General features: G+C 45.1%; 2 protein-coding genes across 2 annotated transcripts in view; both read left to right on the top strand.

Annotated features, from left to right (window-relative positions):
• Nucleotides 1-26963, top strand: part of LOC132910274 (B-cell receptor CD22) — a 342114-nt gene that overhangs the window by 2618 nt on the left and 312533 nt on the right. The window contains exon 2 of the mRNA XM_060965833.1: nt 150-682. Within this exon, the coding sequence (XP_060821816.1) occupies nt 589-682 (94 nt within the window). The 5' untranslated portion in view covers nt 150-588. The remainder of the gene's footprint in view (nt 1-149; nt 683-26963) is intronic.
• The window catches only part of LOC132910293 (H/ACA ribonucleoprotein complex subunit 3), a 155104-nt gene that overhangs the window by 50147 nt on the left and 77994 nt on the right, over nt 1-26963 (top strand). The gene's annotated exons all lie outside the window — the stretch shown is intronic.

Here is a 26963-nt window from a genome sequence, read left to right as displayed (position 1 = left end):
GAGAATTCTTCGGAGAATTCTTCGGAGAGGGCAGACGGAAAAAGGAAGAAGAGAGAGAGAGAGAGAGAAAGAGTCGTGATTACTTAAGCAGAGTCACCGTGAATCGGTGTAAAATTATCTCATCTAGTTACGTGTATCGAATATTGCAGAGATCGCGGAACGACGATGGTGTCCGTGGCGAGTGGAGATCGGCTGCGTTTGGTCTTGAATTCGACGACGGGACACCAATGAAGCAGGAGGATCGTGTGACCAAGTGACGAATCGGTTAAACGTCCGAGTTGGTTTCGGTGTAAACAGCAGGCACGAGAGCTTCGCGAGTTACGATGCGCGTGAAAAGTTGACGACGCCATGTGACGCGAGTAAAACCTCTGGGATTCTGGTGCGACAGCATAGTTGCACTGATGCTGGATTGTACGACGTGGTCGTCGCTCGAGTGGTTCCTTTGCCACTGGATGACAGCCGGATGTTTGCCAAGTGACAGTGCTATCCTCGAGAGTTAAACTGGAAAAGGACCAGTCGTTTGTGATCGAGTCACGGTGCTTCGGTGAGGATTACTGCGAACGATAGAAAATCAGTAGTGATGCCGTGATGGGCTGCAGCTCGGGATCGTTCTTTCTGACTACGCTCCTCGTGGGTGGATTACTCTACGTCGTCTTGTTTTGCGAAACGTCCAACGCAACCAGTGAGTACGACAGATTCATCTTTCGCTTGTTCGTCATTCTGTAATTTAAATGATAACGGTAATGGCGGTATACGATTAACTTTATCTAGACGCGAAATCGTATTCGTATTTCGTATTCGTTTAACGAGCAGTTAAGGGAATATGAGATTCGACGAGCGGCTTTATCGAGATTCGACAGACGGCCATTCGACGTGCGTCCTGGGAACGGTTTTACGAGTTCTAAATTGATGTAGGTCAATATTTTCGTAACGCGAAAATACGTTCGCGGTAGGTGAAATGATCGAAGGAAAAGACGAACTTGATAACAGGCTCTCGCACGGCAAAAGGCGAGGACTATCGGTTGACCATGGAGCCGACTTTATCTCGCCGCGTATTTTCAATGATAATACCGTTTATTGTTATAAAAACCATGCGTAACGCTTTCTTCGCTTTCAGACTAAACATCGTATCGACACGCTCCAAGCATTCGAGAAACTTTATTTTCTATGTAAGCTTCCTCCTGCCGAACTTGGGAATCTCTTTTCAATCGGAACATCGATTGTTTCGCATAATATCTTGACTTCACGGCCAAGCGTAAACACGCGGCGATCGTCCACGTTTCACGATACACAAAATGAAACTTTCAATTTCCTTCTATTTTTTCTTTTTATTCGATATTCCAGCAAAACACGTTTAATCTCATCTAGAATATCAGTGGAACTTTTTCCCTCGTTGATCCCGATCGTTTCGAAACGACTTTTAAAGCGACAATAAAAACGCGCACGTTCTGTTTATGATACTACTTGATCGTAGAAAATATAGGCTTCTAGGAAAATAGTAAAAGATATCGCGGCAAGGTAGAAGGATAAGGGTGGAAACGAACGCGAAAGAATAAGATGGTGGGAGAATGCGAGGACGTAACGAGACACAACGAAACGAAACGTGATGAAATGGCCTGTTTAGCTGGGATATACGCGACGCATCGTGAAAAGGCAGGAACGATACAACGGAATATAACCCCCTTCTCTTGTGCTGGCTTGTCGTATCCAGCCTGCACGAGGCTGGTGGACCGACAAGGGTAGAAGAGAGTGAGAGGGAGAGAGAGAGAGAGAGTAAGAGCAAAGAGGGCGTGAACGGGGTGCGGTGGTTTGGCTCAAAGGACGTTGAAGCCAGAATGGGATGCGGACGTTGTCACGGTGGGTGTGAGATGGCTGATATTCTCTTGTTTTCCTTTTCTCTTTCCTTCCCCCTCTTCGTTTTTCCTCCTTTTTTTTTGTCAAGGAGAATTCTCTCTCTATCCTTTTTTTCGCCTTCGCTTTAGTTTTTTTCGTCCGGTTCCATCGTGTAGACGACTAATGTTCCCTCGGCGCACTTGTCCTTGTTCATTTCGTCGACGTAGCGGACAGTCGGAGTAAACGCAGACGAATAGTATTATAATTATTCCCATGGTACTACCGAGTCACCTTTGTAGCTTTTATCGCGAGTTCGCTATAATTTCAATATCGATGTAGTTATTCCTTACAATGTTTCTAATTTATAGGATAGAAGAGCATCGTTTGGAACGATATCTTTCCTGTTTCCTCACTGCTGATTCGCTATAAAAATTGATATTAATAATAATAAGTTCAACGTACAATTTATACCTGTCTTTCATATCTTACCGCTTTTTCCTCTTTCGTTGCTCGAGCTTTACAAGGGAAATACGCGTGTCTTACGAGTCTGATCGTCTGTTTACACGTAGAAATATACTCGGAAAGATACCAGCCAACCGACAATTAACTTTCATTGTAAACAGAACGTTTCCCGGTATTATCAACGTGCGTCGAGTTTCTAGTTTTACGAACGTGTTCGTATCTTCTGAAACATCGATTCCGTTCTCTGCTTCGTTTCGTCTTTTGTTCATCCTATTTGCAGCACCGCACTTTTCAGGAGACGCAAACGTTAAATGATGTCACAGTTATTTTCATAAAACGGAATGGCCACATTTACATCATTTTCTAGCGTGTTCTGTATTATTATTTCCAATGTCGTCCGACCACGGTGTGCTTCTGCGTTCTTGAAAAATGTTTGTGGACAGTTTCTTTTCACATCAGTCCTTTGCATTCTGCCTGAGCAACGCATCTCTTTCTCGTTCTTTTCTTGTTTCCCAACTTCCCCTCTAGAATTTCCTCTATCCTCCTCCACGAGCGTAATAACTATTCTTATTTGCCGGCGAATCTTGTTTGTTCTCTTTCTTCCTTTCTCTTCGTTCTTCTTTCTGCTGGCGTTCTTCCGCGCATATTCTCAGCATGTTGAATGGGTTTCTGAAGGGCACTCGAGTCCACGTTCGTCTAACTTTTTGGGTCAGTTTCGGCTATCACCGTTTGCTACAACAGATGCTTCAATAAAACTTCTCAAGCCCCTTTTCTCGGTGTCGTTACCTGAACGCACCTGCGATCCCGTACTTCTTTTTCCTTTTTCCCTCGATCCATTGACTTTCCACGAGATTGATGATGCTTTACCTAGCGACTTCGTTCTCTAGTCCTTCTCTCTCTCTCTCTGTCTCTCCCTCTCTGTCTGTCTCTCTCTCTCTGTCTCTGTCCGCTCGGAGAAAATCGTTCCTTTTATCCGTGGAATTTCAGGAACGAAACGGAAGTAACGAGAGGTAAAACAGTTTTTCGAGCGAGCATTCGAGTAGGGAAAAATGAATCCGTTGGAAAACAATAACGATAACGGTACCGAGAGGCCCGCGTGTACCGATAATACATCACATCGGTTGCCCGATGAAAAATGGCTTCACGTAGAAACAATTTCCTGTAAAATATTATGGATCTAATAAACTCGAAGCTTTGTCCTCTCAATTTATCGAGGCTCCATCCGAGCTCGGACTGGTTCGATGGCGCGCGCGAGCAAACATTTTACACCGCTCTTGCGACGGATACAACGGCAGATTAATCAAATTGTGAACCTTTTTTTCCTCTCCTTGTTTCTTTCGCGAATGTAACGACCGAATCGAGTCCTGCGGTTGTCAGCCCCCGTCGAATTACGAAATTATCGACCGGCACATTTTGCCTTGCTCTCGTGTCTGGCTTGTTTCGTTTTATTGGCGTTTGCTCGTTTCAGCGTGAACACCGATATTACGCATTAGAGATTACGTGCTGCCATGCCTGCGAACTGGACTGTCGACGCGTTCGTTTCGCAAAACCATCGGGCTGCATTCAATCGATACAACTGCGCTTCCATGGAATTATGAGCATCGCCCTGGCATCGGGCTTTTATTTGTTTTCAAGATTTATTTCGAAAATCCCGTCGCTTCGAGTGCATTATACGTACACGCGACGGCATTATGTTGCATCAATCGTATCGTCTGTTTCGCGCCGGTATCGCCGATTGTCACGGCAACTTCCGACTTTGCAGATGTATCACGCGCCTCGAGCATTCGGGTTTAATGAGATTCGACTAACGCGAAGAAATGTGACGAATCGATCGTTCGAATCAAACGAGGAGAAACGCGCGCTCTCGAACGTTGACAAATCTTTCTACGCATTTATTAACGCGATCTTCTCGCGCGATTATTTATCAGCTAATAACGTTAATAAATTCACGACTTACAGATTGTATTTTATAGACTTTTTCTCCTTTTTTTTTTCATTCATCTTACAATTTTGCGTGGAATACGATAATCGGATCGTTCGTAACTTTAGATTATATTTCGTTTGGTTTATTACTAATCCTGTTAGAAGAGAATCTACTAGCATCGACAGGTAATTTCTGATTTGTAACTTGTACAATTTTTGTTTCTCATAGCGTTAGTTCAGTCGCGCTAAAGGATTCAGTCGCACTTTGTTTTCGTTTTCGTCTCGACGATTCCGTGTCGCTTTAATGGAAGAGAGCGATTTAATTATCCAGACGCGTGTAACATTTGTAAGATCCATAAGTTAAATCCCGTCGACCTCGTAGCGCACTGATGCAGGCGAATGGAAAACAAAAAAGCTAATGCTTGTCATCCCGTTGAGATAATTAATATCCATTTGAGCCAATAAGCTGCAAGTCACTGCTGCAAGCTGCAAGTATGTAGGAACGCTCGATTCATCTTTCGCTTCTTCTCCCGGACATTTCCACGCCGCAATCTCTGTTGCGTGTAACTCACGCTTATACACAATTTTCGTCTACGCAATGATTATGCAGACGCAATAAAGTACATTGAATGCTTTTCACGAAATTAATTACAATAGCTCAGTTAACGATGGAAACTCGCAGTACCGTGAAACGTATTGTGTCACGATGCACGATGAAGCCAAACGTGCTTAATTAGCATCTAGATTACGCATGTCGGTGCGTCAAACATTTTATTTTACAGAATAATGACAGTTCTTCTAATTAATATATCTCTCGTCTATTTATTTTCACAAGAATAAAACATATTTCGGGCTACAAGTACGGCAAGGTTGGAATTGGACAGAGTATTATTCCTCGCGTACCATTGAAATTCGCAGCGATAAATTTGATAAATTACGTCTTGTGCTCTCTATACATTTCGTATTAAATTTCGCTTTGAAATTTCGTAATTACAAACTGTTAGAGCTTTAAAAGTGCGTTTATTGCCCGGGGCAAGCATTCGCGTAAACGCTGCTGAATCGTTCGGACGTAAAGGCGTTAACGGTCAAGAATCGAACTCGCGCACACTTCGAAACACGAGTGTCACGCGTCGAATTTGTCGCTGGGTTCTCGCCACCCCATCCTTTTAAATATCTTTGCGTCAGCGTTGGCAACAGTGGGATTCCCAGACTGCTTGCCATACCGATAAAAGCAGTGTATCTTGCGGATGCCAAGGAAAAGTGCCTTTAGACAGCCGAGGGAATCTACCTCGAGAAAAAAGTACGATAGGTATTCCGGACAGACGAGTCGATAAAACGCGTATTGCCGAAGATTTATCAATTCGTTTAGCGAATAAACGTTGAATCAGAAATCTTTGATTCGCGTGGAACGCGGAATCCAACGTTCTTACGTCAAGCTTGTGATCAAGGAGAAGGATCAAGGTTCGATGTTGCAGCTTATACCTTCCACGCGATTACCAGCGAATCAGGACGAATGCGAGAAGGAAGCCGCGTCTGTTCTTGATGTTGACGATCCGTTCGATAAGACCAGTTTTAAAGGATTCGTCGACGAGAAGGAGGATTCTGCGGTGACGGTTTCTAATTTTTCCGCTTGTTACCGGATAGCTGTTATCGCGTTATTAATGACGTTTCCCGCCATCTTCGTATCAAACCCTAGTTTGAGCGTGAAGTTACAGCGAACGTCTTCATTGGAAACGACGGCTGATCCGATCATTTATTTTACGGGACGACTCATTTCTCGTACATTACACCTACCAAAGATTTATGTATTTTCGAGGATAGAACTGTACTATCTGCTTTATGACTCGGCAGATGAGCGAAATGGCTTCCCACCCTCGCGCTACCACCATCCTCATCCTCGTCCTATGTACTCCCAAAGGAGTCCTTTCTGGCAACGACCGCTGTGCCGCTAAAGCATCGACAACTTTTAATGCTCCCTTTTGATTTCCTGTTCTCTCTGTGACGTTCCTTCGCTGTCACCGGCTTCGCGTTTCCTTTTTTCCAGCCTGCCTTTTTTAATTGGTTTACGTAGTTGATCGTACCCGTGTCTCAACTATAGAGGGAGCATCCCGGCAGACGCTAGCAACAAAACGACGTTTAATTTGCCGAGATCTGTTCGCGAACACGGCGAATAATAATGCTTCCGTGTCTGATAGATCGTGTCCGCCGAGTATCGGAATTTTTCACTTCGGTTAAGACACAATTTCAGCGTAACGAACGTGCTATACGTTCGATGAGGAATTGATGGAATACGCTTCTGTCGTCCTAGTTAGTCGGGACGAGGTTTCGTGTTCGGCTCGTCATTTCTGCTGACACTCACAAACCTCGAGCACGGTTCGATTCGAGATGCAGTGATTGATGTAACGGTAGTTTTATCTTCATCTTTTTGTTGACGAACACGCCCGGCGTTTCGAGGCTTCGACGGAAGGCCCGGGGACCGTGCAGCGGGGCTGACAAATCCCACGGTAACTCTGGTACTAAACAACTAACTGGTAATATTAGAGAAAGATATTCAGCCCTTTGTACGCGTTACAGCGAGATTAAACGATTAGCCTCGCTTCAACGTACGGGTCTTTAGATCGCGACGTTTCACGTAAACCGCAAAGATTTCATCGGAATTAACGTTATTTCGTAAAAATACGGGATAAAGATAGCGGCGGTACGAGATAGATTTAGACAAAGGTACAAGATAAAGATCGATCGCGTAGAATTATGCCAATTAACGACGTTACGTTCGCGGATCCATCCGAAACGTTAGGTGTTTGAAATCTGCGGTAGAAATGGTTGATATCCGATGAAATAAACGATCGTATCCACGGTAATCCGACGCGTTCATGGAAACCGTGGAATCTTCCAGGGAACGTTTACAAAGGCGCCTCTTAGCGGTAATTTTCGCAGAATACTCGATAAGATCCGACGAGAGCAGGCAGAGGAGGTACGCGCGCTAATAAAATAGCCACTTTTGATCCTTTGATCCGCGATTTCGATGGGTGCAAATTCCGGGCAGTTCTTAAACTGCGCGAAAATTCTTGCGACCGTTCGTTCGTCCCTAATCGTCCTTTTATCTTGAATCTTTCATGAAGATGCAACGGTCCGCGAATGGTCGAACGGATACGTCGATGCGCATCCGGACCGTGATAAGCAAGTTCCTCTGTCATCCATATCGTGTCGGAGCTGCTACGTTCCGGTGCATCAAGATAGGAGTAAATATTGGATCGACGACGATCGTTTCCTTCGATCCTTTCCTCTCTGGGGCTTTACCATTCCCTCCCGTATTATGTACGATGAAACCGCATCGATCGACCTGCGCCACGTTCGAACGTGGGGGCATTATCTGACGGTAATGACGGCGCGTGCATGAATCGATGAAGAGACAAAAGAGGGAGACGAAGAACAGGCAGGAGAACGTAACCGGACAGAAACGGACCATCGCATTATCGTTGCATTCACGCTCGGACAAACCCGTTGAATCGTTATGGATAAGCTATTGATAGAAGAGAAAACGGTTAGTAACGTAGCAGCCCCCCTTCTCGCTTGTCTCTTTCTGCCTTCCTTTCTCTGTCTTTGTCAGCACCCTCTCTCTGTTCCGGTCCTAGCCAACGGAAATTCGTATATTTTGACGTCATCACCACGAACAACCCCGACTGGTCCATTTGTAAAATGCTACACGCGCTAGAATATTTCGTTGGGAATGTTTCGGACGAAATCGAATCGGTAACAGCATTGCACCATTCCGTCGAAACGATTTAGCGTAGCCGGTTGAAAAGCTTCAGCCTCGATTTGTTTCGCCCAAGTCAAACACTCTGTTTTCCATTGGAAGGTTTAAAAACCGGCGTAATAAAACTCGCGCGTGTTTTCCTTTCTTTCTCTTTCTCCTGTCTTCCCTTTTCGGTTTTCTATTATCCCTTGTCTTTTCGTTTCTGTTTCTTCCTCTTCTTTCGGACGCGTCCCTATTAATATTCGCCCTAACATTCGAAATAACGTTCGCGTTACATCGAGCGTTACGTCGTGTCGGTCGTTTCACATTGCGCGCAACACGATCCCCTGTTAGCGAATATTTAAAGCCGATTTGACGACGACTCGCGTCGGACTTGTCCGTGTCTCCCGCTGCGAGGTTATCGTACGACAGAGACAAAAATACGTGTAGACGTAAAACCTGATTTACGTGCCGCATTTAGCGCAGAAACGCGTCGCGAATAACTTAGGGGAGAACTGTAAAACGACATCCGAAGAAACATTTCGTCGCGCGCGTGTCTTCGACCTCTCTATATCTCTGCGTTCTTTGAGTTCCGAGGCTCGACATTCGTCGCAGAAGAGCGAGCAGATTGCCTTTTAAAAACGACCGCTCGAGCCGTATCGGGTGTGTCACGGTGCACCGATTGACCGGCTTTCGGGGTCGAGAATACGTCTAATGGACTGTTTCCGGTAATGCGATTGACTTTAATTACGACCCTCGAAGGAAAAAAAAGGAGCGACGCGCCTTGGGTAGTGCGGGCTATTAAGTTTAATGGCCGCGCTAGGGAGAGTACAACGAGACATTAAAAATAATTGGTTAGAAAAGCTGCACTGTCTTCGTGAAGCTCGACCTATCACCGTCGGGATGCGTCAACACGAAACAGGTGGGAATCGTATAGACTCGATGAACAAGCAGCCGGACATCGATCAAGCCGTAGCCTTCTCCACGGTTCAATTACGCGTTTCATTCGTCCTGATCATTTGCGTATTCGTTCGCCGATCGAAGATCGTTTTTAATCTGACGCTCCACTCGCCGTTATTCGTCCGACACTCTGTGTACTCGTTATCGCGTTAACTCGTTATTGCGTCGAGCTCGTTGTTCCATCTGATCGTGAATTTTAACACGACCAGGGGCGAATCAATTTTGCATGAAAGTGCGCGACCGCGTGCGAACGTGTACGCGCACTCGCGCGATCCAGGATATAACTTTCACTCGATGTTCCGCGGCCGAGTATTTTCCTTGAGAGGAAAATAAACGCCGGGTCGCGGCGCGTAGCGCGACACAATCGAGCTGCGAAACTGTAACGAATTTCCGGTGAAACGCGACGCATAATGCACCCGATACGATGACGTTTGCACAATCGTTTAAATAACACCCTCGGCTACATTTAGCGGCTACATACTTGACGATAAATAACATTTGTACTCGCTACCGATTCTCGACGGTCGGCCGTTCACATCGTTTATTTTTGATTAATTGGAAAGCTCGCGTCACCGTCACGTGTTGCCAAACACCCGAGTCGCGATACAATTTGCTCCGACACAGCTTTCGCTTTTTTTTTTTTCTTTCTCCGCATCCACAGTTTTCTCGATCGCTCTCCATCGTATCTCGCATCTGCGTTGCTTCAAAGTACTTTCTAAAACAGACAGATTTCCGCCATATGCCATTTCGTTGCCGACCATTTAATACGATTTTTGTTTTACAATGGATTCTAACCGTACGAGCATCGATTCGTCGATGTTATCTCCGCACGGAGAGAGAAGTACATTACGCATAATCGTGCAAGCATCTCGTCGTGACCGGTAATGCTGTGCGCGATTTATTATATTAGACATCGGAGACCGTGAAGAGTCTCGGTTGATTTTAGTTCGAGGAACCCAGGGGTTTCTGAATCGCAGATGTCCTGAACGTCCAAAGATCCCAAGGGATGTTGGGGGTGCGGGGAGTCCCGAGATCCTAGTGAGTTACGCGATCTCTGATATCGTCAGATTTGCGAGATGGTCTAGAGCCTTTAAGAGTCTCGGAATTGCAGAAATTCTCTCGAATTCCCTTACTTACGAACCTGTTAGACCTCTCGCATCCCCGTGAGGCTTTTAAAAAGTTCAAGCTCGATTTAGAGAGGTGTTCGATGTAAAACTCTTATTAGCCGCGAAAACCTACGTTCTTACGATTTTACATGGAACCAATGTTTCGATGTTCTTTCGTATCGTTAATAAAAGAATCTAGCTTTTCTATTTGATACGAACGTTTCTTATTTTCCGAGCTAATACACGGTATCTATGTTAAAGTATCGAAACAGCTTTGACGTTCTTTACCTTATATCTTGAATCAGCTACTTAATGGCAAAGCGATAAATAACGCTTCTCTAACATGGAACAGTTTTACCGGAGATGGAAAGCTTTCACTGACGTTTAGATCGGTACTCGCGTTCTTTAATTAGAATACGAACTACCTATAAATTCGGCATCGCCGTCGAAAAGGGGAACAGGGAACAATTTCACCCCAAATTACTCGTACGCGCGAGTGGATAGTCGCATTGGGAAAGGAATTTATTGGATTGCGGAAAACGGTCGATTCGTTCGTTCGTTTCGTCGCGAGAAGGTCTACAAAAGGGACAGACAGCCGGTACGATAGGGTTAGCGTTTGCCAGTTAAAGGTATTTATCCTAATTGTAATTGCAGACTTACGGTTCATTCACTTTCTCTCTGTCTCCTTCTTCGTGTTACTTTATAGATCTCTCTATCTACCTCTCGTATTTCCCTTTTCCGCTTGTAATCGCGGAACTGTTCTGTCGATTCTATCCCGTAAGGGAACCGATAAGGAAATAACGAAAGTTTAAGCATTCGGCAAGTTTCAGACGCGGATAGATGGTTCGTCGAAGACGTGCTCGCGAGTGTAGCACCTCGAACGACAGATTCGATCGTGTTAGAAATAATTGCGTCATCATCGGTAAAAAGTTAATGGATATTCACGACGAAGAGGTTTGTTTCGCGTCATTCGCGAGAACGGTATCAAAGAGACGCACACTTCGTCGTAGTCGTTGCAGTTGGTGTTGTGTTGGCGTCGCGTCGGCCGCGTAATCATGTCGCCAAACCGACTAATTTGCATTTAGAAAATGCCTGTCTCTCCCCTCGACATCCAACTACTAACGCTAATCTGATTTCTTCCCGTAAGCAGCAGTTTTTAACTGACGCTCGTCACGCCGTTGCCGCGTCCGTGGAAGCTTTCCGTTTCATCCGATTTCACGTCACGGGGACACGTTTGCAATTACACGGTTCGTTTATACGGCGATCGTATCGCGTTAAACGCGACCGCCTTATACCGCAAGTTTCGCGCCACGCTTTTCAGTGTCACCCTGTGCGTATCCCGTTTCCGTTCCCTTCGACCGCGTACGAATTACTAGTCACGTAAATCCATCCACCTACGAGTTTCGCCTCGAGTGGATGGTAATCGCAGGCCAAAACCCGAACGTTTCGCAACGGTGATAAATCGAGGGACGAGTATATCGTTGCGTGTCATTAATACGAATCGAATCGCAATCCCTTCGGCGTGAAAATTAATATCATCTTTGAAGATGGATAACTCGATTCATCGTAAATTCAAATTACCGACACGTTATACCGGCAGGGACTTTAACTGCCGCCACACCGGGAACCTGTTAATGCCGTCATTTTCATAATCGCCAAACGATAGCCGTAATCTTCCTTATTCATTCGTTTCTTCGCTTGGAATACATCGACGAAAGGACGAGAGAACGAATAAATGTATAAAATGGGGAGCGTGACGCGGCGGCTGAGACGAACGTAATGTTTCTTTGTGAAATCGGTCTCTCTAAGATAGCGGTTCGAATCAAGAAATTAATCAGAGCGGCGCGCTGTGTAGCGCGGCCGACGAGAGGAAGAAGTTGTGCCGCGCGAACAACAGCGTGCGGACGGACGAAGACGAGAATCGAGTCGTTTTGCATGTTCTTGTTATGCGCGTGCTGTATGAGTTATGGGAACTCTCTGTAGCGCCATTTCTGCTGCTAATGCAATTTTAATGTATGCTTGCGAATTAATGTTGGGGCAAGTAATGAAACTTGCCAACGTGTTTGAATATTTTTGTTTGAACGCGTCGTTGTTTATCGCGCGTTAGGAATTTCGAATTTTTCTTATTTGTACATTTTCTTCGAACCACATTTTCCTTCGTTTCACATCCGAGAATTCACCTATTCCGTATCCACGGTCGGATTACAATTGTTTCGTTAACCGTTGGCGGAAATCGAGTTGCGGCGCAAGCCGAAGCAAAATAGTTTTCCGTTTTAATTGATTTACCATTTTAAAACACTTTTGCGTGTCGAAGTAAGCGCACAATGCACGATTCGAGTTTCGTCTCGCAGGTATATATGTTTATTCGTTTAAGCAAAAGTTTGAAATTAATTCGTTGCGCGTTCATAGACCTGTACACGCCGTGTACCGTGTAAGTACTTGCATACGTAACTTGGGTAGAAATCGCAAACGGGGATACGTTTTTATCCGTGAAAATATTAATTAGAAACGTTTGTAAAGCCTGCGGCGAAATAGCTTATAGTTTTCGTCTATGCGCGTACTTCTTCGCAATTTTTGTTTCGCTGGTTTTAGAAATTGTCCCAGTAATTTGCAGGAGAGCAGAACAAACAAGTGGAAAGTTTTCGTTTTGCGGACGCAATGGCGGGCAATATTGTCCCACGGAAATAGAGAATTCTCTCGTCGACCAAGTGATTTGTCGTAATTACGGATTTTCGCTTCCCCCTTTTTCCCAGCTTTTCGTTTCTTCTTTTTCTCTTGCTCTCCTTTTTTCCCCCATAATACGGTCTCAACGCCCGGATGTAACTCGGGGTTAAAGAAAAAGCAATAAAACCGTCCCGATAACGGACTTATCGAAAAATAATAAGACATTTTCTATAGGTTGGCCCCTCCGTTTGCCGATCGCACAGGACGTGCCCCATGAACCACTACGGGACAGAAGCTCTATCTCCACTCTTTCGCACGATCATCGTGTTTAGTCTCTCGTATTACATCGTAAAACGCATAATTAGCCGAGCAGCGTGCGCATATAGTGGATATTGTGAATTCGATATCACTGATATTGATTAAACAGTAATGTTACTTTAATATCAATTTGATATTATCCGGGCTTTCGATATTAATTTATTTTCACGTTACTTTGGATAATGCAGTTGATTCGACCTTTTCTACCAATGAAAATTAAAATGCATTCGCAAAGAAATTATTGCTCAGCGTTTTTACACGAACAACGATCGTCCAATCGTTTATCCAATTTGTTAACGATACCTGAACCGTAAGATTATTTTTACGCGATTCGAACAGGATGCGATTCTTCGTTGGCGAAACGCGACGATCTCGTTAATTCTCTACTATATGTGCACGGTATATATCTGAATGGAACGAACGCTGTTCGTTCGTTTATCGCATCGCAAAGACGCGACGATGAATTTTTTAAAAGACTAGCTACGTCTTGCCAGCGCTATACACGGTGGTTGCCTCTCTTATTTTCTCTCTGGAAAAGTCAACGCGCGTTACCTTACGAAAGATTCGATTCGAGTGTTATTAAAGCATTTCCAGCATCGCATTCGTGAAAGAATTACGAGGCACGGTAATAAGGACCGGCAGACTTCTAGGCCATGGTAATAACGTGCAAGAATTCTGTCTCGTGTCTTTCCTTCCGGTAGTGGTACTTAATTGGACTCGTTTCCGTCTTCTCAGAAATTAATTGAAATTTTCCGTGATACTTTCGTTCTGTGCTCCAACACGACGGAATACAAAAATCCGATGAAAAGTCCAACGGAATAATTCAGGAATTACGACTGTTTGTTCGTCCAGTCGCGGGGAGACGAGTCTCCGTTAGGAGCGTCAACGGGAGTCGTAAATTCCCGTTACGATCTGATGATCGACACCACGAGCAGGGCGATCCCCTGATTTCAGTTACGACAATAGGGGTGGTTTATTGAAATAACTGTAGTCTCCAGTTATCTATTTTTATTTATTTTGCCACTTTTCACAACACTTGGAACGTATATACAAATATGTTGAGATGGATATCGGTTAACGCGATGAATCCCGATATCGTATGAAATTATTAAACTAGCTTGCCGAATGATTGCAAGAACCGTCCGAAGTATGTTGACGCGAAGAATCGAATGTCTCGTTCGCGTGAATTGAAGTAATGCCTCGGTGGTTATAATTGTACTTGAATGACTTGCCGATTGATGAGCAGAGACTTGACTGTCTGCTTGAATGATGAGCAGTAACTTGACTGACTGCTTTGTATAAGAGCAGAGACTTACTTGACTGTCTGCTTGAATGATGAGCAGTAACTTGACTGACTGCTTAATGGAAGAGTAGAAACTTGACTGTCTGCTTGAATGATGAGCAGTGACTTGACTGACTGCTTGACTGTCTTCTTGAATGATGAGCGCCGAGTGACTGATTGCCGAACAGTCTACTTGCTTGTTTGAGGAGTAGAAGAGCCCCGAGTGGCTGATTGCAGAACAGTGAACTAAACTGTTTGAGGAGTAGAAGAGCAGTGACTGACCCATCTCGTCTTGTTTAGGAGGAAAGCTCGGTGTGGGTGTACCCTTGCTGAACTAAGAACGCGGATTCGTTGTACACACATTTAGGTAGAATAGAGAGGGTAACGATCCGCGATGCCCATTGGTTTTTAGCCAATATTAATACATATAATGCAGGAGAAAGTATCCTGCATATTTGGCTCATGGGTGTCCTTGTTCTTGGGAAAAACCCGCCATTAAATGGACACATCTGTTTTTTGGGAAAAACCCGCCATTTAACGGGACACATCTGCTTTCTCCGTAATTAACAAGAGAGTGCAATAAACCTAATGACTGTTCGAATGACCATCCATAAACCGAATAATATTTGTATGAATCGAAAGTAAGTTGAAAAGATTCGGTTTATGGTGGTTCCCTAATTTACTGCAGGTCAGTTTGATGAGAGATAGGCGTCGGCGGTCAGACCGAAAGGTACGTCGCACTGACCGTCTAGCGCGCCGTAACATACTCCCCCCGTTGAGAGGGTACCGATCAAAAAGATGTGTTTTGTTTGGTGAGGTGGATCTCGCATTAGACCGCGTTGCTGCTGATTAGGTCGGAGTCATCTGGTATCGATCTGCTCGGTATTGGTACCATCCGCTTGATGCTCCGATCTATGGAATTCGTTGCTGTTCGAACGGTAGCCATCCTGATGATGCCGTCTGCGCCGGGATGGACCTTGATGAGTCTGCCCAGTGGCCATTGCATTGGGGGAGCGTTATCGTCTCTGAGGAGGACGATGGTCCCTTCTCGAATGTCGTGACTCCCCTTGCTCCATTTGTTGCGTAGAAACTTGCGGTTGTGATTATCGACTCATGAAGTGTCGATATATGCCTTGATCCTGGAGGTGTCGTGCAGCACCTCGGCCCAGGAAGTGTCATGGAACACTTCTGCCCATGAAGTGTCATTAAACGTGCCGATCCTTGGATGATCGTGGAGCTGATTATTCTCTTCGTAATGCGAGAAGTGAGGGGATTGGTTTTGACGAAATACAGGATCGAATCATCAGATGAATCCCAGACCACACCTAGAGTTTTTAGAGGTTGATACTTGTCCAGAAGAAGCTTCTCGCTCATGTCCTGTTCGGGAAGTCCGTTCAGCAGTGCTCGATCATTTGAAGCCCATTTTCGAATGGTCAAACCGGCTAATTTGAGCAATTCCGTGAGATCTGTTCTCAATGATAGTGCCTCGTTTCTTGTGTCTGATCCTGTGAGAACATCGTCGACGTAGAAATCTCGTTGTAGGATCTTTGCTGCTTGTGGATATCGATGTCCCTCGTCGTCCGCTAATTGTCTGAGGCACCGAATGGCGAGATATGGAGCCGCTGTAAGAACGTATTGATGCGAATGGAACCTTAGGAGAATGTCGAACAGGTCCTCTTGTAGCTTAGGTCCCGTATGAAGTCGATCGTTTAATGAAACTCCGGTGGTGGACGGTGAAGATCCGTCAAACACGACTCTGAGCTTTGTGGTTTGACTGGACTCCTTGATAACACCGTGACGTGGGAGAAAATATCCTTCGTCAGTTGAATGATCCGTGGCGATTTTTGCCATATGTCCCAAATCCAAATATTCATTGATTACGGCGCGATAGTCGTCTTCGAATTGTTTGTCTAGTTGAAACCGGCGGCCGAGAGATGTGAGACGCTTCATCGCCAAGGCTTTAGAGGATCCAAGCGGCGGGGTCGTTTCGTTAAATGGGAGAGCGACAATGTATCGTCCTTCATTGGTGCATTGGACGTGACTTTGGAAATATTCTTCGCATTGTCGATCTGCCTCTGAAATGTGTGAAATTGGTAGTCCTTCGTCGATTTCCCAAAATCGAACGAGGTCCGCTTGTAAATCCGCCGTGGAGGTGTGAAACGCCTGTGTTGAAGCTTGCGAGGTTGGACTCCCCCCGATGACCCATCCGATTGGATGATCGTGGACCGTCACGGTCCTGGAAATGTAGTGGACTAGCTTGATCCAAGAGGTAGCGTTGAATGGAACTCCAATGTTGCTTGATTCGTCTGACACGACGCGGGATTTTGTAGTTGATTGGGAGGCTGGGCTCCCCCCGATGAGCCGCTCGAATCGCGTTCTCACAGTGATGATCCTTGTTAGATAACGAGCGTTGGATGTCGCGGCGTTGGGCGTCGCGGCGTTGGACGTTGTGACTGTGACTTGCCTTGGATCCAAAAAGCTTGCTGCCGTAGAAATGTTGGCTGGTTCGATGATGATGTCGTCATCAGGGCGAATTCGATTGTAAGATGATGGGGTGTTTCTGGCTGAAAGGTAGTGTTGAGTGACTGAGTCGGCCTACAACTCGTAGCACCCCATCCTTGTCCAAAAAGGGATTGAGTCGCTATAGCTTCCCTTTCAATGTGGACCTTTGATTGATTTGGAGTTGTCGAAGCGAATTCGGTAGTACTGCCGAAGGACCGTTGCGTTGAAGGTGCATGGCCAGCCTTGGATTTGGGATCGTTGTGATCCTCGGTATTGCCAGGATCTTTGCCGTTGAAGTTCACGATCCATGAAGTATCGTGATATAGCTCGGCCCCTGAATTATCGTGGAACACCTCGGCCCAGGAGGTGTCGTCGTACATTTCACCGTTTTCATCGCGGCAAATGCGATTGACATGTAGCTGATTTGGAGACGCTGGAAGGAGATCTACAAATGACTGGGTGGCAGGGCTCCCCCCGATGAGCCGCCCGTAGCGCGTCTTCTTGATGATATTTGATGGTTGTGCCGGCGTGGCCTCACGATCTATAAAAGACAACATAAGTGACGACTTACCGTCTTTTTGGTTCAACTCCTTCCACCTGATTGGATACAGTGAGTTTGAATGAACAGTTGCAGACATCTGTAGCCACCCTGCTTTATTGCGTTGATGATTAATCAGTTCTGTATCCTTCTGGAGTTGTCCGTTTGGCATCGTAGTATTGTGAGGTAGAGCGCCCGATGGTTCCGCATAACCCGGGATATGCCTAAATCTCAGTGTCTGAGGGCAGTGAGTAGGCAGGAAATGCGATGATGCGACCTTACTGGTGAGTTCATTAGAGGTAGGCCAGATGAACCATTTTGATTGCTTTAAAGGTTTTTCGTATTCTGATGGTTTGGGCATTGGAGACCGTCCTGGTTTCGTTGGAGCCAGGGTCGACGCCCGATTGAACGTGGTGTACAAAGATTTGCCCGATGTAACGATGTAGGCAATAAGGTAGTGATCATTCCGATTCGGATCACTCGTGCGTGTGGACTCTTTCGGCCGTGGCGAAGGCGGAGTCCTCAGGTTATTTTCTGGAGATTGAGTTTCCGGCATGATATTTGTTTCATGTGTTGCAAATGCCGTGATGCAGGATAGGTTGTTAGCCGTCGAAGTGATGATCGAGGAGAACCTGTTCCTGTATAAATCGAACGTCGTGGATTCCGGAGAGGTTGTCGTTGATTTCGACTTCGGATAGACCTCGGTGCCATTGACGGAGTTTAACATGTTGTTCTCTACTTTATGAATTGCCGTGATAGGGCATGAGACATCCTGTGACGGATTCGTAGAGATCAATGGCGGAGCCGAATTGTCGTCTGATGAGATTCTCTCTTCTTCGCGATCCCGCCGATCGTGAAGGATTATCTGATTCAATGCGTCTGGTGACGTTGAATCAGATTGTTGTGATGCTGACGATGCGAACGTGGTTGTCGTCAGGTCGCGTGTCGGTGACGCGGTGCGAGTGTCGAGCGTTGAAGTCCGTGTATCATGCAACGGACTCGTCTCTGGATTTGATACGATATTCTCCATCGGCGGAGTATGACCATAGTTGTCCTGGACGGGATTCAGTTTTTTCCGGTCCGGAAGGTCGTGAGAGGTTGTCCTCAATTCGAGTGTAGGCGACGAGTTGCGAGTATTAGAAGTTGTCTGATTCAAGGAGTTTGCTAGCGTTGAATCAGATTGTTGTGATGATGACGATGCGAACGTGGTTGTCGTCAGGTCGCGTGTCGGTGACGCGGTGCGAGTGTCGTGCGACGGAATCGGCGCTAGATTCGATACGACTTTCTCCATCGGCGGAGTATGAACATAGTTGTCCTGGACGGGATTCAGTTCCTTCTGATCCAGAGACTCGTGAGAGTTAGTCTTCAAATCGCGTGTAGGTGACGAATGACGAATGTTAGAAGTTATCTGATTCAAGGCGATCGGTAGCGTTGAATCAGATCGTTCAGATAATGATGACGCAAACTTGGTTGTCGTCAAATCGCGTGTAGGCGATGAGCTGCGGACTTGAGTAGTTGTCTGATTCAAACCGATTGGTAGCGTTGAATCAGATCGTGCAGGTAACGACGATGTGAGCTTGGTTGTCAAGTCGCGTGTTGGCGAGCTGCGCGTATTATTATTATTATTATGCAATGAACTTCGCTTGTCATGCGACGGAATTGGCGCTAGATTCGATACGACTTTCTCCATCGGCGGAGTATGAACATTGTTACTGTTCTTATTGAAATCATTCTTACGTCTCTGGACACTGCTGGAAGTATTGCTGCAGCGTTCCGGTGGTTTTGGATTCGCCACTGTGTTGGAGGCATCCGTTGAGGAAGAATTAATTTCGTTGAGGTTGTTCAATCGTGTTACCAGCTCTATATAAACATCCCGTAAGTCCTCAGGTTCGTTGTCGTCGATCTCAAGCAATTCGTCAAAGACAATGTTGAATCGTCTCCAAATGTCGTCAACTAGTTTTCGGTAAGTTATTAAGACGTCCTTGTTGTGCTGACCGGACAGTTCGTATTTGTTGAGTAGTCTCCTTATGCTCTTGAAGTCGTCGCTTAGATCGTTCCACTCCTCATGCAAGGCGGTGATTCTTGTTTCGTTTGCCATTATACCGTCGAATGTGGGTATGTGAATTTCTGGCAGCGTAGTTGTTACCGACGTGGCGGTAGTGGATGACTTGTTATCTAATTCATGATTAGATGGCATCCGACATGTTGATTGTTGCTTTTTGCTTGCGATGTTGTGGATTCGCGAGCTCAGCTCAGCATAATCCTTCCAGGCTTGCCTTTCCTGTGCGAGGTCCTCGTCATCTAATTCGTCTAATTCTTGTTGGCAGGATTGAAATCTCTGCCACGCATACTCAAGCTGGGATTGAAGTGCACTCACAGACTTGATGTGTGATGCGACGGGTTGATCGGACTCCTCGATGCTTTCCCTTAGATGCTTGATGGCAGCTTTAAACTGCTTATCGCGCCTTCTTCTGACTTTATTGGCTTTGGCGCTGATCGACATTATTATTGACTGAGTTGAAATAGAAACTCCTCAAGTTTTGTTTTATGACGTCCAAGCGTGGAATGGCTGTGGGATCACGTGGCACTGTATGTTCACCGTTTGGAACACCTTTCGCTGGCACGTGAATCCGGCTCGAAGGACCAATGTTTTGTTCGTCCAGTCGCGGGGAGACGAGTCTCCGTTAGGAGCGTCAACGGGAGTCGTAAATTCCCGTTACGATCTGATGATCGACACCACGAGCAGGGCGATCCCCTGATTTCAGTTACGACAATAGGGGTGGTTTATTGAAATAACTGTAGTCTCCAGTTATCTATTTTTATTTATTTTGCCACTTTTCACAACACTTGGAACGTATATACAAATATGTTGAGATGGATATCGGTTAACGCGATGAATCCCGATATCGTATGAAATTATTAAACTAGCTTGCCGAATGATTGCAAGAACCGTCCGAAGTATGTTGACGCGAAGAATCGAATGTCTCGTTCGCGTGAATTGAAGTAATGCCTCGGTGGTTATAATTGTACTTGAATGACTTGCCGATTGATGAGCAGAGACTTGACTGTCTGCTTGAATGATGAGCAGTAACTTGACTGACTGCTTTGTATAAGAGCAGAGACTTACTTGACTGTCTGCTTGAATGATGAGCAGTAACTTGACTGACTGCTTAATGGAAGAGTAGAAACTTGACTGTCTGCTTGAATGATGAGCAGTGACTTGACTGACTGCTTGACTGTCTTCTTGAATGATGAGCGCCGAGTGACTGATTGCCGAACAGTCTACTTGCTTGTTTGAGGAGTAGAAGAGCCCCGAGTGGCTGATTGCAGAACAGTGAACTAAACTGTTTGAGGAGTAGAAGAGCAGTGACTGACCCATCTCGTCTTGTTTAGGAGGAAAGCTCGGTGTGGGTGTACCCTTGCTGAACTAAGAACGCGGATTCGTTGTTCACACATTTAGGTAGAATAGAGAGGGTAACGATCCGCGATGCCCATTGGTTTTTAGCCAATATTAATACATATAATGCAGGAGACTTTCTCCTGCATATTTGGCTCATGGGTGTCCTTGTTCTTGGGAAAAACCCGCCATTAAATGGACACATCTGTTTTTTGGGAAAAACCCGCCATTTAACGGGACACATCTGCTTTCTCCGTAATTAACAAGAGAGTGCAATAAACCTAATGACTGTTCGAATGACCATCCATAAACCGAATAATATTTGTATGAATCGAAAGTAAGTTGAAAAGATTCGGTTTATGGTGGTTCCCTAATTTACTGCAGGTCAGTTTGATGAGAGATAGGCGTCGGCGGTCAGACCGAAAGGTACGTCGCACTGACCGTCTAGCGCGCCGTAACAACGACCTTGCCGTTCTTTATCCTCCTATCAAATAAAATCGTTTGCTGTACAAGCGGACGCGGATATTAGATCTTCGTCTAAACGTTTTGCTCGGCTGTCGTCGTTATTTCCCCATGAAAACACATATCCTTCAGCCATGAAAGTTTGTATCCGTCGAGCAATCGATGTATTCGACTTTCTATAACGCGAGTTCGCGTTAATCAAATAGCGTGGCAAATAGAACGAAAGTTAAACGTAAGTACATAGAATTGTCGAAGTAGTTACGTAACACTTCGGTGACTTTTGAAATTCTGTTTGTTCGGAATAAGCGGCAGGAAAATTTGATTTGTACAAGCGGCAGGATGGCAGGGAGGAAGGGGATTGCTAGACGGGACGGAGAATCTACGATAGTTTAGCAGGGTTGATTAGTTCATCAATCAACGACCGAGTGTTTACTCCTTCGGCGTCCGATCAATTACTGACTGATCCACAGCGTCGGGTCGTAGGGGACGAACGTCGCTCAACGTTGTTTCGTGCAACGACGGTGCTTCGTAATTTTGAAGCGTCATGAGGTCATTGATGGATCGTCTTCGCTAACTTTCTTTGTACGCTCCACTTCTGTCTTTCGCCGCTTCTATCTATCTATATCTAGAGTTAATCGTCCAAGTGCATCGCCTTAAGAAATTAGTTTGTCGCGAACATCGCTGGACGACGACGACGACGTTCTGTTTCTTTCCAAAGAAGGAGACTCTGCTTGTTTTTTCTCTGACGGGGCTAGGTAATGTCGTAGCCGGCAGCGAGTCTCCTCTCGCGAAATTAAATTGGTCATTTGTCATTTGTTCGTCGATCGCGACGGCGTTTATAGGACAGCGAGAGCAAACAGAAGGAAAACGTGTTCCTCGAAGGCATCCAAGTTTTTTCAATTCGCAATTATCGTGACTTTCGATGGAACACGGAAGACAATGACCGACGTAATTTCGTCGTCCACCGAAATCGGTAAGGGAGCCCGAAGAAATTCTTTCGATGGATAAAAACTCGTAGAAATCAAGGACCGATGATATCCGTTAGACTTGCTCGTCTGCCTGTGTTTTGTATTCTTCCAAGTTCTTTCGCGTTTCCATTATTCTAAGGCCAACGAGAAAGTTTCGACTTGCCGCGGATAGAAAGAGTTTCGCTCGGGAAAACAAGAGGATAGAGAAGAAGCGAAATAAAAGAACAATGTCTTGGTTTAGATTCGTTTCCTTCGAACGGATATTTACTTTTATGAATTAAAATTAGAAATTGCAAAAAATACAACACAGCGCGTCTCTTGCGTTTCAACCATTCTCTTCAAACTTTTCCTATTTCTACCGCCTCGTTTTTTATAACCGTGCACCGGGACGAAATTTATATCAAAATTATTCCGGCTAATATCGAGATGACGAATTCCATGGCGTTAAACTCGCGCGATTAATCATCTCGAGACACGTATTTATGCATACAAACGCGTTCAAGCCTCCGCGTTGCGGCGGCTCTAATTCGAAGTAATTAATTCTTCCGTTCCAAAAATTGTTTCACTCGGCCCGTGAATATACGAATACGTGGGAGATTCCCGTTATCTGGAGTGGCCGTTTCCCTCGCCGCTTTATCTACGTTCGAGAGATCCCGAGAGCGCGTCTCGTTTCTCGTCTCTCTCTCGCGTTGATGCTATTTTAACCCCGAGAACTTGGTATTTTCTCCTTCGTACGTAACTCCGATTCGGCAACCACAGGAAGGAAGAATCACGATTTGTATCTGTGGGCAAGCAATGGCATCGCGATTGGTCGGTCATGGTATCTCCATGACCGCCGAATAAATCTGTCTCCGAGTTCGAGTACCGATATACTCGAATTTCATCCGAACGGTTGAACGTCTGTGTCGTCGTCGTATCACGTGAATTTCTATATTCCTATCCCGCCAGTCGTCATAATATTTTCGAAATTTTTATAGCAGTTTTAGGGCGTCCTATTGTACTCTTTTCTTTCGTCGTTCTTTCATCGACATGATTTTTTTCTCGCACGATCCTTCGTGTTACGTTCTAAAGTCTGAATTACATATATCGCGACGCTTCTCTGGCGAACGCTGTTCATTCTTTTCACCGTAATTGCACTTGTCGTGGAACTTCTTCCCTTGAGATTATATTTTTATGCAGCTTGGTTAAAATTTTGACACGTCCCGCGGCATTTGTTTCCTTCGCCGTTGAAATGAAGCTGCCGAGAAACGTGCGCCCGTTACGTGTCTACGAGTAGAACATGCGCACGATTACCTCGCACAACATACCAAATAGGATGATACCTACGACGAAGATTTGGAAAAACTAGTCGAGTGGAGAAAATATTTGTCGATACTTTTATTTTTATTCACCTACGGTAATGCGCAGAAATCTTGACCATCTACGTCGCTGTTTTTATCATGACAACTAAACATATTTCTAGGAAATATTTCTAGGTACCGTTACGTGGAATATTTAGATACAACCTTCGTGCTATTTCTTGGTTTACAAACTTTTTAAAAATGCTGCAGCAAATAGAGCTCTGGTCCAAATTTGATAAAACACGCACGCCACCATTCTGAATAAACTAGCAGAAAAGACAGTAAAAAATGGGCGTCAATTTTTTCCGAAATATTGAAAACTGAATTTATTACATCATTACTCAACAGCGACGTTGAGAGAAATATTAATATTTGAAATATTAATTCGAATAAATAATCGAACATGTTTCCAGATGATTCGTTGTCGCTTTAAACGTTTCTCCAGAAGAAACAACGACAAAGTTTAAGCAATATCAAGTATCCATGAGAATATCAGAAAGGAAATATTTTCCCTCGATACATAAACGATCCAAAATCTAAGACTTTTGTACGATGCAGTACTTTATAAACCGCGCGATATTTTCGTTCGAGAATCTATCGAAGTATTAGCGTCGGCAAATTACATACTTTGAATTTTAAATTAATAAGTATGTTGTCGGTTGTGAATGCTTGGAAGGGAAAATATCCGGAATAGTGGCTGGTGGTAATGCAATTTAGAGACGGCACACAGTGACTTCTCGCGTTCGCGGTGAAACTCACTGCGATTTGATGCAAATGGAATCTTCCAAACCTCTCTCCTGTGTCTTCCAAATATCGCGCCTCTCTCACATAATAATTGTGCTCTTCGATCGCAAATTCCGCCGGGGCAATTGCACGAATAAACATTCTCCTTGAAATAATCAAGCAGATAGAATTACTAAATTGCGGCGCGGTTTGATTCGATGAGGACGAATCTACATAAACGAAACTGTTTTAAGTCGCTTTATCGAGCGTCGCTGAAATTTCACGGAAAGCATTTCAAAGGGAGATTTTACGTACGATGTTTGAATCATTTGCGCGATTTGTAAAACGTTATTTTAGTGAGAAAATAATCCTATATCGATAGCTTTTTTTCGACAAATAGTTTAGATTTCTCGAGGAATAAATTTACGTTGTTCGAATCACGTTCGCTGATATTTTATCGCGTTAAAGAGTTCGTATTAGATGGAACTTTGTCACGACGCTCTATAACTGTATGTCTATCGCGTATTAAAATTTTATTCATTCGCGTAATTGAGTGGCCGATTTTGCTTGCAGAAGCACAGATGAATAATTATTAAATAGAAGTCGCTGTACCGTAATAATATTTTGAATACATTCCGGTGCTGAAATAATTTCGACCGTAATACGTTCTTTTACGAAGCGGCGCGGCCAGTATTAATCGTCCGATTGTTTGAATTATCCACGCAATTTATTTCCCGTGTGCCCATACCCATTACGTACGTGTGTTTAATTTCAACACATTTCACGCTGTCGCGAAGCTTTTCACATTCAACTGTGAATTCTAACGCGCGTGCCTAAATTTCCGATACAATTCGATCGTCTTGATTGGAACGCTAATTAAATCGCGCTCTGTTCGATTCTATCAAGACTTTTCTACTCTTTACTCAGCGGTTACAACACTTTAACGAACAAAAGTTAATTTCACGGTCGCTCGTATTCGTACGCGGTGAATTCGCGTTAATTGGACATGCAATTCGCAAGAACGTTCGAACCGCGAATGACCTTATCGAACGAAGACGTATCGTGTCTGAACGAGCATCGTATGAATATTCGACGCGCACGTGGATATATCCGAAGAGGCTAGACGTGCTCAGTTAGACGCACGTCCGTTGTGGAACAAATGGCGAATGATATCTCGGTGCTCTATCGTCTCCTCCTTCTTCTTATTTTCAAAATACTTTATTTTGCGCAGCAGATTGTACCTATAGAAATAAATCCGCCCAGTTGAGCAGATAGTTGCTGCGATAACTCACGGCATCCTCCGCCCTGCCTCAGTAGTCGATCCCACACGATGCCGCGCGCGAATCCGCACCAACCCGCACCCTCTGTTGTCGACCCCTTCGCCGCCGATCTACCCCCGTCGAATCCCCGCCAATCCCTTCGTCCAGCGAGTGCCAGTGCCACCGCCGAGCTTATTCTCTACAGTTCAAACTCCTCTTCTATCCTCGGCCGTAGATGTCCGACCTTTCCAACCGTCGAACCAACCAACATACCATACCCTTCTCCTCTCTCTCTCTTTTTTCTCCACCCTTCCACTATTCTTCGCCTGTACGCGTTCACTTTTCTCGTTTCCCTCGCTATTTGCCAATATTTCTCTACTTTCTACTCCCCTTGCTCGACTCACCTCGATAGTACAGACAGATTTGTAAAATTGCTGATATTTTTCCTGGCGTTGCGTCCGAGATCGCGGCACCCTTTTGTTCCCTGTGCTCTTCGCATTTATTCGCGACGTCGCGTCGCGGAAAAATATCAAGCTCGATGTGTCAATCGTTCATGGAGGCGTTCCGTCTCCTCTACAAAAGGTCTGTTCGCCGATTTATGGATTTGTAGAGCGCGCAGCGATCATCCGGTTCATCCACGTCATCATGAACGTCTAGCTGTCTTACGCTCAGCAGTTTGCTGGTCGCGTGATGCGACCGTAATGCACGACACATAGGACTTGCTCTCGACGGCAGCACGAGGCTGAGAGGCCGTCGTGTTGCTGCTTTCGGATATTCGATTCACTTTGACCGAGCGCGTCGTTGTCCCTCGAGGATACTTTCGCATAGTACGCGAATTTAAGATCTCTCGCTTGCAAGGGTCTGCGTACTTTCGACGAAATGCGTTCTCGAGACCCGGTGGCGAGGGTGGCGCGGATTGAAACAAGATAGAGAGTGGTGGGTGGCAGGTGGACGAGAATTCTCGGCCACGCGTTGTTTCCAATTCGAGATCTTTCGGCGTATTTCACGGAAATCGAGTTAACATTCTAATGACATGGAAGCCGTGACATTCATTTGCCGAGCAAATTGAAGCGGCGGAGGAAGCCTCGAACGTCGGGCACGTATTTCTCAAATTCCCTGGATTATATGGAAGGGGGATGTGCGTTTTGGTTTTCTTGCATGAAAAGCGCTTCGGGCCAAGATACTATAGAGAACCTGAGGGGTTCTTCTCGTGCTCGTAGACGCGTAGAGTGTCGAAGGCTGCTCTAGTACGGCGAAAGTAGAGGGAGGTGGAACGAATGCAGAGAACTTTGAGAGGGTGAGAAGGAGATGATAGCAAACAGATATATATATATATATATATATATATATATATATATATATACACACACACACATATATAGGTAGGCAGGTAGATAGATAGCTAGATAGATAGATAGCTAGATAGATAGATAGATAGATAGATAGATAGATAGCTAGAGAGAGAGAGAGAGAGAGAGAGTGCAGCAGGG

This window comes from Bombus pascuorum, chromosome 9, assembly GCF_905332965.1.
Source record: "Bombus pascuorum chromosome 9, iyBomPasc1.1, whole genome shotgun sequence".
Taxonomy (NCBI): domain Eukaryota; kingdom Metazoa; phylum Arthropoda; class Insecta; order Hymenoptera; family Apidae; genus Bombus; species Bombus pascuorum.
This window is presented reverse-complemented; position numbering and strand designations above follow the sequence as displayed.